The sequence below is a fragment of the Nyctibius grandis genome, chromosome Z, assembly GCF_013368605.1.
Source record: "Nyctibius grandis isolate bNycGra1 chromosome Z, bNycGra1.pri, whole genome shotgun sequence".
NCBI classification, from domain to species: domain Eukaryota; kingdom Metazoa; phylum Chordata; class Aves; order Nyctibiiformes; family Nyctibiidae; genus Nyctibius; species Nyctibius grandis.
Genome location: NC_090695.1, coordinates 96791821 through 96808087, shown reverse-complemented (window position 1 = coordinate 96808087; position 16267 = coordinate 96791821). Strand labels below are relative to the sequence as shown.

The following is a 16267-nucleotide window of genomic DNA, read 5'->3' as shown; positions in this document are numbered from 1 at the left end:
AGCTCTGGAGATGGGGTGATTTGGGGAAGGTCACAGCGTGAACGATGGAAGGAGCAGAACTGGCAGCCAGGCTGTACAGGATAGCAAATGTAATGGGTTAGGAGGGAAAATGTGTGAGGTTTCAAGTCTGTATTGTGCTTTAATTTGCACTGTAGACATATTGTTTATTGCAAGGAATGGAATTTCAACGTAACGACGTTTCTGACTAAGCAGCGAGAGAATATGTACACGTGTCCACGACAGGCAGAAAAGTTTCCTTCTTCTTCATGGTATATTGATGAGATTTGACAAATTCCCTGCCCGCAGCAGCTCAGGGCCGCTTTACTTCACCACCTCAGCTCCTGTGGGGATGGAAAATACGCTTGTGTTGATAGAAGCCGAATGAACCGGAATGAAGAATGGAAATATTAGGGGGAATATTGCACAGAATGGGCTGACAACCACCTGCAGCCACCCTGTTATCATTGTTAAAGGGTGATAAGGGCCTGGAGCAGACCCCGTGTCGCGGTGCGAGGGGCGGCGGGGCTGAGTGATGACGCCACCATGATGTCACCACCCCCGCCCCGCCAGCCCTGCTGAGTCACGGCTTCTCGCTCAAAAAAAAGGGCCTCCCTTGTGCCTGACGTAAGGCCGGCCCTTCCCCTCGGAAGGCGGCGGTTACCATAGCGACCGCGAAAGTTCTCGCGAGAGGTGGCGAAGCGACGGAAGTGACGCACTGCGGCGGGCGTCGCGCCATCCCCGCAGCGGCGGATGATTGGTTGGCCCGCTCTCCCCCCCACCCCCCTCCCGCCCCTCCCCTTCTTCCTCCTCCTCCTCGCCCCGCCCTCAGCGCGCGCGGCCGCGCCGCCAGCCGCCAAGATGGCGTCGGCCCTGGAGCAGTTCGTCAACAGCGTCCGGCAGCTCTCGGCTCAAGGTGACCGTGGGGAGGGAGAACCGCACGCCGGCCCCGGCGGCAGCGGGGAGCTCAGCGGGGCCTGAGGAGGGAGCGGCGGCCGGTTGGAGCGCGCCAGGCCCCGTGCGGCTGGGGAGGGCGGGCCGGGGCCTGCCCCTTCACACGGCTCTCTCTCAGGCGAGGGTCCGGCGCTCCCGGGGGGCTGGTGGGTCCGGCGGGGCCTTTGTCGGGCTGTAATTCAGGGCTCCCTCGCCGCACGCAGAGGTGGCCTCGGAGGGATCCCGGAGGGGTTTAGCCGCCGCTGGTTTGACAGGGCACGAGGGGCCGGCTGTGCCCTTCGCCGTGCTCCTCGCTTTCTCTCCCAGGGCAGCGGTGAGGCAGTGGTTGTCGGTAACTGGAGGTCCCGGGTGAGGGGAGTGAAGCCCGCACCGGTGGTCGTGCCAAAATGTGAGCCTTGGAAATCAGGGGGGAGGAGCGGGCATCACAGGGACCTTAACTGGGATTATGTAGCCTGGCACCTAATCGGTGAGCGTGCGAGTTGTGGCTTGTGTGTTTTAAAATACATTTCAGAAGCGTTAGCTCCTGGGGAGGAAGCAGAGCATGGACAGAAGAGTCCTGCCTTACCACAGAAGCGTATAATAGGAGGCCTGAGACTGTACGTCAGAGTTGCCATAACCAAGTGTTCAGAAAGTGTTTTAATAACCATAATTGGAATTCCTTAGTTTCATTGCAAACTCCTAGTTCGCCTGTGTGTGGGCACAGCGTTTCCTAGTTCTTGAACTTTCAGGCTGTGTTGATGCTCCCTAAAATGTGTTCCGAGTGTTTCTCTGCATGGGATGTTTGCTCCCTGGAACTGATCAAAAATTGATGCTTTCCTCTGTGGCCCCAGGCTTTGTCTCTGGCAGTTACTTTTGGGTAGAGCTCCAGCTTTCTCTTACTTTGGTTTAACTTATTAAATATGGAGTATTTTTACTGAGGGTATCAGATACAAGAAACAAATTATACCTGCAAGATGCAGGTACAAACTAGATGAAAGATGATTCTTTGTATGTGTAGTTTAGATGGAGAACTTACTACAAGGTTTGGTGGATGCAAAAGGTTCAAGGGGAAACTGGTTGACTTTATGGAAGTTCTCCCATTAGGGACAAGTCAGATAGACATTCTCTGCGAGAAAGTAAATCCAGACACCAGCCAGGCTGCTGGAGGTCATGAGAGCACACAAGAGAAGTCTGTGTACTTGTCGTGGTGTTGGTTTCTGGTTTGCAGCATTTGGCTGCATGGGGGGTGACATAAATGGATGTTTATTTGAGCCTGGTGTGGGTACTTCTACTTGTGCTGTAAGTTGTTCAGGGTGTGTTTGTGGGTAGAGGGTTGGTTTGGGGTTTTTTGCTTTGTTTTTTAGGGGAATGCTAGATGGTAGCTGTAGAATGGGTGGATTTCTCTACTAGGGAGGACACCAGGACTAAGGTTTTGCAATGCTTGAATCAAACCACAGAGCGTTTTACAAACCCTATTCCCTTCCATGCTTATGCCTGGTGTTTTAATTCCGTTTGGAGAGCGCTGTTTTGGGGACGGGTTTCTGGAGTTCCTGGGCTCTGGTTCCACACTTGGAACTTTTGATCCCTCCGTTACTTCAAAGCTAACGCTTCATTGCTAGGGCTTCCTGGGTTTTCTTGTTCAAAGGAAAGGGCCAGAGAGTTAAGAAGAGTGTTAATCTCTCTGAGTGAAGCCACTAACATTTTTGTAAGGGTGAGAGAACCTCTGTGTTTTTCTCTCTAACCTGCTAGGATTGAACATAGAAACAATACTCATGATTCAGAAAGGTGTAGTTTTAATTCAATTAATTGCTGGGGGAAGACTTTGAAAGCAGTTCATGATAATCGCTCTGCTTTCTTTGTAAGGTTTTTTTGGGCTTACCCTGCCTTCATAATTCATAGTTAACCTTTCATGCTGTGTTCTTAGCTCACAATGAGTAGAATAACATTGTAGTTCTAATTATGTGAAGTCAATTTAAGAACAGATTTTTAAATCCTATTATTGTTGATACTTGGTGGTCCTTTTAATATCTACTTCAAAGAAATGCTTAGGAGCAGACCTGAAAAGTGGATAAGGCATTTGAGAAGCAGCAAGGAACAGGCTCTGGTATTGGGATTTTTTTAGAAAGGGAACGAAACTATTTTTCCCCCCTTATAACAACTAGAAGACACAAGTGTAGATTAAACCATATCCACATGAGGCAAAATTTTTCATCATAGTACACTGGCCAAAGTTTTGGAGACTTGGCTTAAATGTGCTTGGCATTGATATGAGACCCTGAAGCCCCCCTCTCTAATGAGGCGAGCTGATGCTGCTTTTCATGTTGTGTTTGTGTTCTGAGGGCTTCCTTTCCAATCCCAAAGGCCAGAAGCTTAGCTGTCACCTTCGCTGTGACAAAAAACATATGGTGGGTACCTTATTTGTTGAAAACTAATGCTTAGCATATTACAGAAAAGTAAATTCTCGGGGTGATACTACTTTTTCCTCAGGTTATGTAGGGCAGCAAGGTGTAATGAAGTATGGGAATGCCTGAGTGCTCTCTACTTAGAGTTTGACAACGACGTTTTGTATTTCAGGGCAAATGACCCAGCTTTGTGAACTGATCAATAAAAGCGGAGAACTGCTAGCAAAAAACCTTTCCCATCTGGATACAGTGCTTGGTGCCCTGGATGTGCAGGAGCACTCGTTAGGTGTTCTTGCTGTCTTGTAAGTGTTGCTTTCTTTTAATTAAATATCTTATTATTAAAACTTCAGGCAACTTGCTGAACTGTCAACCAAATGTTTTTCTTTTGGACATCAGTGTTTTCAGTCTGCATTTCTTAGAGTGGTGCTTAATTTCCTTTGGTGATGCACATTTTATTAATAAAAATACTGAGGCAAATTTGTATTTTCAAAAGGAAAAAAAAAACTATTGAGCTTGTAAATGCCGCTACTGTCAAATGGTAACATTGGGGGATTGTTTTCCTTAAGGCTGTATCCATTTCTCTTATTTATGACTTTATAAATATTTTTCCATACGTGTTCAGGAAAAAGGTACAAAACTAGCTTTTAAAACTTGACTGGCAGGGCATTAGTGCACTGAACTGTAAGCACGAAGCGATGCACTTGTTTTTTTCCAGTGAAGCATGGGTTCTTATCGTAGTTCTTGGGTGTTTGTCTTTAGCCCCGTTGAGGCTCTTGCTGCTCTCTGTAGTTTAAGATAATACTTGAATTGCCTTGGTGATGCCGAGGTAAGGCAGGGATATTTGGCCCTGAAGCTCAAACTATTGTTTCTAGCTGTACCTAACTGCAAGTGAAGCGTCTACAGGTTCCACTATTATTTTAAAGCTCTCTTTTGAAGGGAAGATCATAATTCTGGTACTTGTTCTACTACCCTTTTGAAACAAAAAGACTGTAATACATAGAGGTAATGCACTTAATGTTACAATTCACCAGCACCTCATAAAAATGCAGTATGCAATTTACGAAAAGCAGGGCATCGGTACTGTGTTGGCAGAAGAATCGTACCATGGGGTACATGAAACAGTCATTAAAACAGGTGGAGGAAGGAAAATAACTGTTTATAAGAAATAATATGTAAAATGTATTCTTTGAAGAGGTGGTATCAGCGGAGCATAGAGGAAAGTCCCCCTGTCTGAAACTGTGGCATGGCAAACTCCTGTGAAGAGACAGGGTGGGGGTGGCAGCATATAACCTGGACAGTCACAAGCCTTGAGGGGAACGACAGTTCATGGTCTGGGTAGGTTAGAACTGCATATTACAGTGTAGAGCAACTGAAGGACGGGCACGGCTGGGTACCTTCCAACAGTTTTTTTCTGTATGCTTTTGTGACGTTTGTAGGACGCGTAGCTCGAGTTTTCATTGCCCTCAGATGAGCATAATCATAGTTCATCTTACAGAAGAAGCAATGTGCAAGGCTACAGCCTATAAGGTGCTGAGGAACAACCAGAGGTGGAGAGAAACTGGAATTGAAGAGAGAAGTAGCTCCTATTGAGAAATACAAGTCTAATAATTTAATAGTTGAGAAATCTTGAGCACATTCAAGGAGGAGATGGCTGCAGGATGGGCAAAAGTGTCCAGAGAAGTTGTGTGGCTCAGTATTACAATTCGTCATCATTAGCCAGTGTTCCTGTTATGATTGTAACTATTGTACCAGATAAGATTGTCTTTGTTTGCCGTAGTTTGTTCTAAATTGTAGTTTGCACTAGACTGAGAGCGGAGGTGTTCATGGAAAGCATATTTTCATATGTGCAGCTGCTGGGGAAATCGTATGCCATCTGTCATAAACACTTTGGATTTGTTTGCAAGCATCTACATGCATCTGCAAAGACTTAGTGATGAAGATGAAGCTTTTATATTAATTGCCAAATGTTAAGTGTTAAACTTTTTTTTTTTTTGCCTTGTTTTAGGTTTGTGAAGTTTTCTATGCCCAGCATCCCTGACTTCGAAACGTTATTCTCACAGGTGCAGCTCTTTATCAGCACTTGTAATGGGGAACACATTAGATACGCAACGGACACTTGTAAGTTAAGCTTACTTTTGGAGTTTGTATATTTTTTGATAGTTTGATATTACTGATTTTTCACTGTGTTTGTTTTGTTTGGGTTTTTTTCTGTATTTAGTTGCTGGCCTGTGCCACCAGTTAACAAATGCCCTTGTGGAGAGAAAACAGGTGAGCAAGTATGATCTAGTACAAATAAGCTCTAAAGGGGACGTTTCCAGTCTGTTACTCGCTTCATAAAGATTTGCCACTAACGTCACATTAAGTATTTTTGTGCAGCTCTTTACTTGTTAAGTTTACTTAGAGGTAATGAACCTAAACTAAGATTTTAAGATTTCTTTAAGGAAAATGTAAGGAAAATAAATTTTTGAGGGAGAGTCACTTAGAAACGTGCCCTCTCACACAAACTAGGGAATCTGTAGTACCAAGAATGTTCTTGAGACAATGTGTGCCTGAGTAGGAGAGAGCTGCAAAAATTATTAGCTCTGGTGAGTCAGTGATACTCGTTTCGGTGTTATTCTCACCAGTGTTATATAATGTTCTTAATGAGATGCCTTAAAATGTAAAGGAGACTTGTTTAAGAAATATTTGACCAATGTTTTTGTTGCTAAGATACTGACTTTTTCAGGCCATTATCAGTGACATCTAGCCTGAAATAGAAGTAGAGATCAGGTCTGGTCTAAGTGGAGTAAAGCGAGAACCTTGCCTTTGTTATTTGGTGGGAGTTTAGATGGTGTCATGGAGTCAATAAAGGTTTTCTTATTGATACAAATTGCTGTATTCCTGAGGAGGTTGGCTTTGTGGAGCAGATTTGATGACTTTTGTTTATCAGGAGAAGTTGTATAGCAAAGGTTAATTTTATTTTCTGAGAGACTGCAGTATCCTACAAAAAGGGAACCTCAAGTTAACTATTACTTAATGGAACCTGTCAATTAGTGTTATTTTTCATTTGTAAGTGTCAACATAAGATCCAATGTGCTGCCATCTATGAGAAATTATCTGAAAGAGATGTAATTTCTGACAGCCCCTGCGAGGAATTAGCATTCTCAGACAAGCCATAGACAAGATGCAGATGAACACAAACCAGCTGACCTCAATACACGCAGATCTCTGCCAGGTAAGGGGAGCATAAGGGCTTTTTATGAGTGTAAAAGCTTATAAAATACCTATAACCCTTTGAGGAAATGCGAGTTCATATATTGCAATGTAAAAATGGCTTTTAACTTGTTTTTTCCAGTAATAAATAATACGATATACTGAAATAAAATCCCCTTCTGCTAATTTTAAATGTTCAGTGCATGTCCCCGGATCTTTGGTTTTGTTGATGACTTCTGAAAGTCCTTTGACATCCCTTCTCTCTGGGCTGAAAGTCACCCACAGCTTCTCTTAGGCGGTATAAGTGTAATACCCAGCTACTCTCTGCTGAAGTTTGACAAAAGGCATGTTTGTCTCGGTGTCTTTGGCCTGGATTTGCGCTTCTGTCTCATTCTTGGCTCCTGGGATTTAGGGTTGGACGGGAATGTTCAGCGCAATATTTAGCGCTGCCAGCACGGTAGTCTGGAAGATCTGGAGTTTCAAGCAGCTTTGTCAGAGTCTTGATTTCTTTAGGATTTAGATAATTTATAACAGTTCACAACTGGTGTTAAGAGTTTTCCAAATACCGTGATACAATGAATAATCTGTGTTACAGCACTACTGACGTGCACTGTTTTTTCACTCTTGGGGGAGTGAGATTTATTAAATAGTACTAGATGAATTTAGTTTCAACTTCTTCCTCGTGGAAATTTGAATGAAAATGGCTAATTTATGAAAACTTGATTTATTTTCTTGTAGCTCTGTTTGTTAGCAAAATGCTTTAAACCTGCCCTCCCGTATCTAGATGTGGACATGATGGATATTTGTAAAGAGAATGGGGCATATGATGCGAAGCACTTTTTATGTTACTACTACTATGGTGGGATGATATACACTGGGCTAAAGAACTTTGAAAGAGCACTCTACTTTTATGAACAGGTAACTTGAAATAAAATGGTAAGTCTAAAGTGTGATCAATTAAAAGGCAAAAGTAGGATGTGTAGAGAACATACCATCTTTGCTACCAAGGACAGCCCTTAAAGCTGTGAACTTAATATACAAGCAGCCTCGAATTATTTTCATTCTTAACTTTAAGGATATCATTCTGCTAACAGATCTGTACTGCTGTCCATCATGCACGTAGGTTTTGGTTTAGTGTGTGTGTTCATCACAGTAATATATAAAAACTGATTTGGGTTAGTGTTCACTGTTAGCTCTGTCATGACAGGTACACTCTTTAGTGTGTAAAGTGAAGTAACAAGCAGACTGTCTTTAGAGGTGTTTTCCTTTAAGAAGGTCTCTTACAGCCAAGTAACTATTACACCATAAAACTATGCAACTCAAAGGCTGATGTTAAATTTATCTCACTATAAATATTTTTCAAATGCCTGCTTATTACTGCTCGCATAGAAACAGTTTGCAGGCTGTATATTCTTAAAGAAAAAATAGTTCAGTGGTTTTGTGAAGACCTTTGCTAATTTTTTGAGGGGAGTTACACTTCTTCAAGGCTATTACAATATTTGCTGCTTTTACTTTCTCTGTGAAAGAAGAGAAGATCTCAAAACTGGGAAAACATCATGTGTGTATGGGGGGAAATGCTGTCAAATGTGCAAAATAAACTGGTGCAGCATTTTTCTGTAAAGAAAGGTGAGCTCTTGGGTAGCTAGCAGTATCAGAGTAAACTAAAATTCCTTTTCCCCATTCTGCATACCTCTTTCAGCATACTTAAATATGAGATCTGATGATGTAATAGTTTTATAAAACCTCTTTAAGGTTCTGTGTAAATCCAGGATCTACCGAAACTGTGTAATCATTCCTGGTAACAAGTAGCTAGAGGTGCTTTCTAGTACAACTTTAGATACATACGAAGGAAAGAAGTTTTGATTTGATCTTAACAGGGTTATTTTAAGGTAGGCATCACTTAACATGATGTGTTTTGAGTAGCTTGTATAGAATTTACTTTTTTAGGACATTTTTGGATAATTAATTTTGACAGAAGTTAGTTAAGCTTTAATGCTCCAAGGTGAATTTCATATGTTGTTGTATCCTTTCTGCATGCAGCTTTAAACTGAGGGGTTTTTTTAATGCAGTAGCTACCAGGATCTACCAGTAAGCATACTAAATTTCTGTTCCATTTCTTTCTTTCTTGCTTAGGCAATAACTACTCCAGCCATGGCAGTCAGTCATATTATGTTGGAATCATATAAAAAGTATATTCTAGTTTCTTTGATACTACTTGGCAAAGTTCAGCAGCTACCAAAATACACTTCCCAGATAGTTGGTAGATTCATTAAGGTAAGTTTTGTGAATACAGTTAATAATAGAACAACAAATCTGAATTTGTAAATGATTTTTTTTTTTCCTACCCTCATTTGATGGTGCTGTTTATCATGGGGAAATAATGCACAATGTACCAGAGTACAACCTCTTGCTCCCTCTCTAGCGTACAATAGCTAAAGATTGTCTGGCAGCTTCTACATCTATTACAAACAAACTGTATTGTTCATATTGGCGATACAGGTTTTTAAACTTAAATTTGGAAACACTTTAGGGTTGAACAGTACTTAACAATATTCTCGTCACTGGAACTGCACATCCCTTGATAACATTTTATGTTAGAACTCAAACAAGACTCAGATTTCACTTGGCTTTCGATATGCAGCGTACTTGTGAAAACGTTCAACCTGTAACTTCATCTGGCTGAAGTACAAAATGCTAAATAGTTTGTTCCAAAACTCTAGCTTTATAAAGAATAAAAGCTTCTGAATAAAAGCATTTGGTTTAGGAGGTGTAGGGTGGAAGACAAAACTACTAGTGAGAAAGTTCTGATCCTAGGTGAATAATACACTTTAAAAGTTAGGTCTTATTTAACACAGAGTTTGTTGATTTGTGACCAAACTGTTAGAGAGTTCCAAGAATCTTCTTCTAACTCCAGATACTAATAAGCAAGCTCAAACAATTGCCATTTTAAAGTAATTTAGGTGACCTGGTCTTCACCCTCTGATTCTCTGTTGTCCACGTTGTGATGCATTGTGGTCAAGGATGACGGTGTCTTAGAGGGTGTCACAAATACAATGGATGGGCAGTGACTAGTCAATATGCTACGTTGAATTCAGCTTACTTCATATGCTGACAAGCTAATGGACTATTTCTTGTGCTGTCATAACTAGAACTGTCATACAGAGGTCCTTGAATGATGTTTACTAAATCTTATATTGCAGTTGTACAGATTTAGTGTATGAGGATCTGTCATTGCTGTAAAGCCCTGTATGGGCATCACATTTTTTATAAGAGATGTTTGAGCTACTTAAATTTACTTTTATGCCTGCGTGACTTCTAGTGTTGAAGTAGAGTATACATGTTGTGAGGCTGGTTGAACACCATGTTCTTTAAGAAGGGTTCTTATTTTTCTACTTGCAGCCCCTTAGCAATGCTTACCATGAATTAGCGCAAGTTTATTCAACCAATAAACCCTCGGAGCTTCGAAATCTGGTGAACAAACACAGTGAAACGTTCACAAGGGATAACAATATGGGGCTGGTTAAGCAATGCTTGTCATCTCTCTACAAAAAGAATATTCAGAGGCTAACCAAGGTAAGATGTAGGGGTTATGTTTTGCTGAGAAATCGCAATTAGTTTTTCTCAGAGAGTATCTCTGAAATGTATTCAATTCAGAGCAAAATCATAATGTAGTGATGTCATGGAGAAATGGCTAAAACTGAGATTTGTGTCTCTGAAACAAATGAGACTAAAATGCTCTATATAGAAAACCAATTCAGTTGGCTACTTACGTGTTATTTAAAAGGTGGTTCAATATGTCTGTCTATCAGAGGGGTTTGACCATGAGATTTTTATATATAATCAAAAAAGTTGTGAGCTCTGCTACCCAAAGACCTTCATCGCTATTTGAAAAACAGGAAAACTGAACTTTACAGGCTACTTCATTAGAGAAAAGTGAGTGAATAGGACAGATTTTCAAAGCGTCTGAAGTAAAAGGAAAACCAGAAGCAGTGTAGTAATGTGCTCCTTCAGCTGAGAGATCAGATTAATCCTTAAAAATGATGAGGGAAAGCTCTTTTTTGGCAAGCTCAAATGATGCTTGTTGCAGTAGAGCTAACCTCAGCAGGAATGCAATACATGCATCCCTTGAAGGAAATTCAAGGGCTGGACAGTCAACCTTATTCATGTACGAAGGTGAGGGAGGAGGTTGGACATGGTCAGGACTGTGTCCGGGGTAAAAAGGAATTGCAGAAAGGGAGTGATGACTCCGTTAGTTTGGTCTGCCTACATGCACAATGTAACAAATTAATGTCTTTGGAGGAAGAACTGACTCCACTCTGGTGGTGCTTTTATAAATAGTAACTATGTGATCCACTTGTTTCTTCCCATCAGACTTCAAAACAAGATTGTGTAGGCCATGAAGGAGTGATAGGAAAAGTTCTTAGTGTATATTTGTAACCATTTAATACTTTCTAAATTTCAGACATTTTTAACATTGTCATTACAAGACATGGCAAGTCGAGTGCAGTTGTCAGGGCCCCAAGAAGCAGAAAAATACGTCCTCCACATGGTAAGGCTTGTGACTTGGCTAAACTATCCTAATTTAAAAACTGATGCAATTTAAGACTCTTAACTAGTGTTTGGATTGGCAGTGCATGTTCTGAATGGCTAAAGAACGGTTCTTCTTCAGGGTGAAGGAAATACTGTCGGTCTGCTGTGGTGTTTAGACTGTTCTCAAAAAAATCTTAAAAGATATTCTCTGCCTAAGATAAGGCATGCATCATTTGTCTTTGGAAAACTGTTAGGAAATAAAAAGCAAACAAGTTAAACATGATTCCGCAAGCAGCCTGTGTGTTGTCGTTTCCTGAAGTTTTGTTCTTAGTGATAATCTTACATTAAAGTTTCTCTCATTTCAGATAGAAGATGGTGAAATCTTTGCAAGTATTAATCAGAAAGATGGTATGGTCTGTTTCCATGATAATCCTGAAAAATATAACAATCCAGCTATGCTTCATAACATTGATCAGGAGGTAAATCTTTAAAATACTGCTTTTGGAATTCCGACCAAAGAACCTTAGTCTGTAATCAGAGAGCTGCTGGGAGAAGCCAGTGTGGGTAACTTACATGTAGATATTTAGGACTATGAATCATTTTTTGACTGTTTCACAGTACCAGTATTTAAAGGTTTTAGATTGATAGTCAGCTGCTGTCCGTGCATTCCCTGTTGGATCTTCTGTACAGCTTGAGATGTTTCAGTAGACTGACTGCTTAATGTTGGTGATGTGCAGTTCCTTGAATTGACTGGATTAGAAAGACTGTTTTTTAGAGTTTTAGACTTCAAGAATCACTTCCACTGGCTGTTCATAACCTGCCTGTAGGTTGAAGTGGTTGACCCACATGGGGCTGTCTGTCAGTGGCCTTAAAAAGGGTTGTTAGGAAGACATGGACCAAAATAAGGGAACAAAAATGGTCTGACAGTCTTGTTTGAGAGATGAGGGATGAGAACATTCTGACACAGAGCTTTGTGATGGTAAAAGTTACTGGTTCTGCATAGCACAGCCATGGAATATGTTGAAGATCACGTTGAAGCTGGACAAAGTAATCAACTTAATATATATTTTTAAGATGCTGAAATGTATAGAGCTTGATGAACGACTGAAAGCCATGGATCAAGAGATCACTGTGAACCCTCAGTTTGTGCAGAAGGTAATTGATCTAGTGTCTTGTAAGAGAGTCAGTGCAGTGAGTATGTTTTGCACTGAGTGTCAGTATTTACAGTGTTAATAATGACCTATTAATAATACGTGCATAAACATCATGCTTTAAAACAAAAAGGAAGTGCATGTTATTTCATATGCACTTTATTTTCCTACCTATTAACATCAAAGAACTGTCTGTCTCAAAGGTAAACCTTCAGACCTGTTTTTGAAAAGAAATAACTCTCTCCCTTCCAGAGTATGGGCTCTCAAGAAGATGACTCAGGGACCAAACCATCCAGTTATTCCTGAAATTAATGTTGCTCACCACTCCGCTTTCAAGTAAAAGCTTATGAAAGAATCACGCCTGGAATAGGGCATTGAGGAGTTCCACGAAGAGAGCAGAGAGAACTGAGCTTTGCTTTTCACCTGGACATTAAGGAAATAAAAGAACACCCTCTCAGTACTGTATAATACCAGAAATATTCTCTGCAAAGAAAAAGGAAATCTCAAAAGAAACTTAAGTCTGTTGTGGATTTATTTATCTTCAGATTAACATCGTTAATGCATTAAATAATCTACCTTTTGTTTTAAAGGGTTTGAATGTTGCTGTGTTTCTGTAGCAGTCTTTTTTTTTCTCTTCTGCAAAAAAGTGTTATTCAGGGAAGAATACAAACTAGTGTTGGTTCACTTACAAGAGAAATACTCGTTCATTATTCTGTATTTAAAGTCGGCTCAAAGTGCAGATTTATCATGTATGGTGCGGTAGGGGGGTGGAGTTTAAGTAAATTCTCTATATTATGATTTGCATATGCCCGGTGTAGCTGGCTGCTGTCTATTAAATGATGAGATAAGAACTGTGTTCTTCCCAGAAGGATGAGCATATTAATGAGTCCTTGTTAGGCGGGTTTGCTGAAAAGCAGAAATCACTATAGGGAATCCATACATGACAGCTATTTATGATTTTAAGTTTCTGGTACAAAATATCTCCTAATAACGTTTGCTCTTAGATCAGACTTACTAGACCTAAACAAAAGGGTATTTGGGAGACCGTGGTGTTCTGAAGGATGCTGGATATGAAGTTGTTTACACGGAAAGAAATTAAATTTTTGTTGCTGTACAATTGGCACGAAGGTATTCACCAGGCTAATACTTTTCTGGGGTGGGAATCAGTTTAAGTGAAGGCGATGCTGTAGAGCTTTGTTTGCAAAGAAAATAATTCTACATGGAACATAAGTAGAATTCTATAAAGCTCTCAAATGCAGGATTTTATTTGGAGAAGACATGCTGGAATGCTGTCTGGTTTTTAATTCACTATTTTAAACATAAAAACTTTGGATTTTTTAAGTGCTTCACCCCTTAAATCAATGGGCTCTTGAATTTTCTGTAGCTCTCGTGTATCTGAAGATTCTCACTGTTCAAACACCTTTGAAACACTTCACGTCAGTGCAAATCTGCCATCAGGCATAAATAAACCTGTCATCAAGGCAGAATGCGAGAAGCTCAGGATCCAGTGCTTCCTACTTAAACGCCTGACTAGGAGCTGCTTGCTGCTGCTAACCTGCCAGCTTTTTTTAGGAGCCTAAGTGTGAGCTAAGCATTTCTGGCTCTTGCTGTGTGAAGCTTGTATGTATTGAGGTCACCCATGGTTGAAAATACTCTGTTTGTGCTTCCAGTGCTGATACAGAACTGTTGGGGTTTTTGCTTAAAGTTGGTATCTCGATTCTAGCAGAGCCTCTGGGACAGCGGTCTGCTTTCTAGGAGAAGAGAAATGTCCCGAGGTTGTTCTCTAGGTGGTGAATGACGTGAAGTATAAAATAGCAGTTTAGATTTGAACACAGCGTAGGTCCATAGCGTTAGTAGCTCACAGCTGAGTACTTGTGCTTCCTATCATACAGACTTCCATATTTGAAGGCAACTTTTACACCTGATCTTAAAGGAAAATATTTTTCATAACTTGCCTTACCAGTCTTGTTATGAATTTATGATCTTTGATTTTTTTTTTTCCTAGTTAATCCTGCAGTGATTTCAGTGCTGAACATGCTTATGCAATTGTCCTCTCTGGTACTGTGGAAGTGTTAAATTGGTAGATTAGTAATGCTGTGGGCTTGAGCACAAAGCTGGGTTGTCAAAGTGTTTACAACCATGTGTGGCAGTCAGAGAAAGGACTGCAACTGACTCACCCCAAACTGCCACATCTACAAAAACGTGGATGGCTCACCTTTCCTTGCCAAGGGCTCACTTGCCAGGAGAATGCATGCAGGATGCTTTCATGAAGTTGGAGAAGAACCAGGAATGTCCCCTTGGCCGTGGCTGAGCTTTCCTACCACTAGTTCCTGGTAATGAGCGTGGACTTATGTGCCAAGAGCTGCAGGATGGCTTTCTGTCTGTGGAATTACAAGCAAACTAATATATGCAGCTGGCAAATAGCAGCTACAATTTCTTTTTTTTTTTTGCCTAAAGTAGATAAAATAAACCCATGCTATGCATCAAAAGGATGGTAGAAATAGCTATGTAATAGTTTCAAATGATATATTACACAATCTGATTTTTAAGAGAGCAAATGCTTTTCAAGTTAGAGAACTGCTAAGGTTCTTTTTCTGATGTGCATAGTCATGCCGTTAAACTCCGATTGCTGTTGAAAATTCAAAGTCAGGTCCCACCTGTAGAAGCAGGAGAGATAAAGCATTCACTGAAAGTGCTTCAGGGAAGGGCTTTTAAGTAGTAGATTGATAAACACATATGGTCTGGCATCTGCATGTCTTGAGATACTGTTGAAATTAAGTCAGATTTTTAATGAAGTGGCTCCTTCAAGTCTTGGAACTAATATGTATGGGCTGTGGTCAGCTGAGAGGCTTTGAGAACACTTGAGCTTTCTGGTTTTAATTTGTATTTATTGCAAGGAAGGACTTTTGATCAAATACAAGAACACTGTGTGCTGTGCTCCTCCCAATTTAGACTCTTGGAGGTCCTGTGGCTAGTTCTTCCTGTTGTGCATGGCCACAAGATGTGTTCACGAAATCCTGAGTGCATGCTTTGATCTCTGACTCCTATTTTCATGCATCTTAATTAGCAAAGATAGAAAAATGCAGTTCTGAAGGTAGCATTAGATGTGCAACTACACTTCTTAGCCACAGGAGGGTCTCTAGTTCAGTTATGCTTAGTGGGAATTAAAATGTTTCTAAGCAGAAAGGGTTAGAAGCTGTTCGTGTACAACCACCCCTCCTGTTTTTGTGCCACCCAGGAGCCCCAGTCAGTGACTCTGCTCACACTCCTCTAGCACTGCCATTGTGCCACATGCTTTTGCGTAACTCCAGCTGCCTCCTCCTCTACAACTTCCCTTCTCTTACAGTACAACCGTGGCCCGTTGTATGTGTTGTCATAGGCGATCTGTATAACCTAGGAAATGTTTTCTGCATGGCCAAACTGGCTGAGGAGGTTAGTCCTGAGAAGTTGTTTAAATGTACTATTGGAAAATAAAGATAACAAACGAGTCGTTCTTCTTAGTTTGTCTTAAATGAGATAGTAGGTCTTTGGTATTTGGCTTTTCCTTAGGGTTTTTTTGGGTGGGTCTTTTGTTCTTGTCCCTTCTCAGGATGGGCGATGCTGGCTGACTGGTGGGAGGCTGCTAGTTGCCTGCTGCGTGCCCTCTGCTCAGGAGTTGTTCAAGCTCTGCCGGTGGCTTCTGGGAGCTCTCCGGACCTATCTCCAGTAGAACGGGTAGTTCTTCCTGTGCAAACAGCGTGTCTTCCACAGCAAGTGCTGCTCCAGATCCTTGTCCGAGGTCGGCTCCGGGATTAGATGGACTTTGGATCAAACACTTCTATTCGTATCTGATCTTTGTGTTACAATAATGATCCGTCTCGCTGACCATCTGTGTGTCGTTTTCTGAGCTGTAATTCTTAGTCCGTGCGTGGCTGCTTGGATCCAGAGGCGTATATTGTAGCGGTATCAGTGACAGCTCCTCGTTCTGGGGGTTTAAGTCCAGGTTTTGCTCAGCCGAACGATCTATGCAGTTATCTTGGGGAAGGCTTAATTACTTTTGTTCAGACTCGGGTATTTAAAACT

The 16267-nt window shown here is 41.3% G+C and overlaps 1 protein-coding gene across 3 annotated transcripts; it reads left to right on the top strand.

Annotated features, from left to right (window-relative positions):
- Positions 1–829: 829 nt before the first annotated feature.
- COPS3 (COP9 signalosome subunit 3) lies at positions 830–15698 on the top strand. 3 transcript variants are annotated; one of them, XM_068422480.1, is made up of 12 exons: positions 830–913; positions 3505–3634; positions 5338–5450; positions 5551–5600; positions 6454–6546; positions 7263–7442; positions 8658–8798; positions 9924–10097; positions 10987–11073; positions 11420–11533; positions 12129–12209; positions 12458–15698. In XM_068422480.1, the coding sequence occupies exons 1-12, from the start codon at positions 859–861 to the stop codon at positions 12509–12511; spliced, it is 1272 nt and encodes a 423-aa protein (XP_068278581.1). In that variant the 5' UTR covers positions 830–858; the 3' UTR covers positions 12512–15698. The 3 variants fall into 3 exon arrangements, with proteins under 3 accessions (XP_068278581.1, XP_068278583.1, XP_068278582.1); XM_068422481.1 differs by lacking the exon at positions 830–913 and adding an exon at positions 1268–1339; XM_068422482.1 differs by lacking the exon at positions 3505–3634 and having other exon boundaries at positions 854–913.
- Positions 15699–16267: the final 569 nt, after the last annotated feature.

What these genes read in the sequence shown, in the direction of transcription:
- COPS3 (XM_068422480.1), top strand. Translation starts at nt 859, where the DNA reads ATGGCGTCGGCCCTGGAGCAGTTCGTCAACAGCGTCCGGCAGCTCTCG. An exon ending in AAAAATACGTCCTCCACATG is followed by an intron (nt 11,074 to 11,419) that starts GTAAGGCTTGTG and finishes CTCTCATTTCAG; the next exon opens with ATAGAAGATGGTGAAATCTT. An exon ending in TTCATAACATTGATCAGGAG is followed by an intron (nt 11,534 to 12,128) that starts GTAAATCTTTAA and finishes TATATTTTTAAG; the next exon opens with ATGCTGAAATGTATAGAGCT.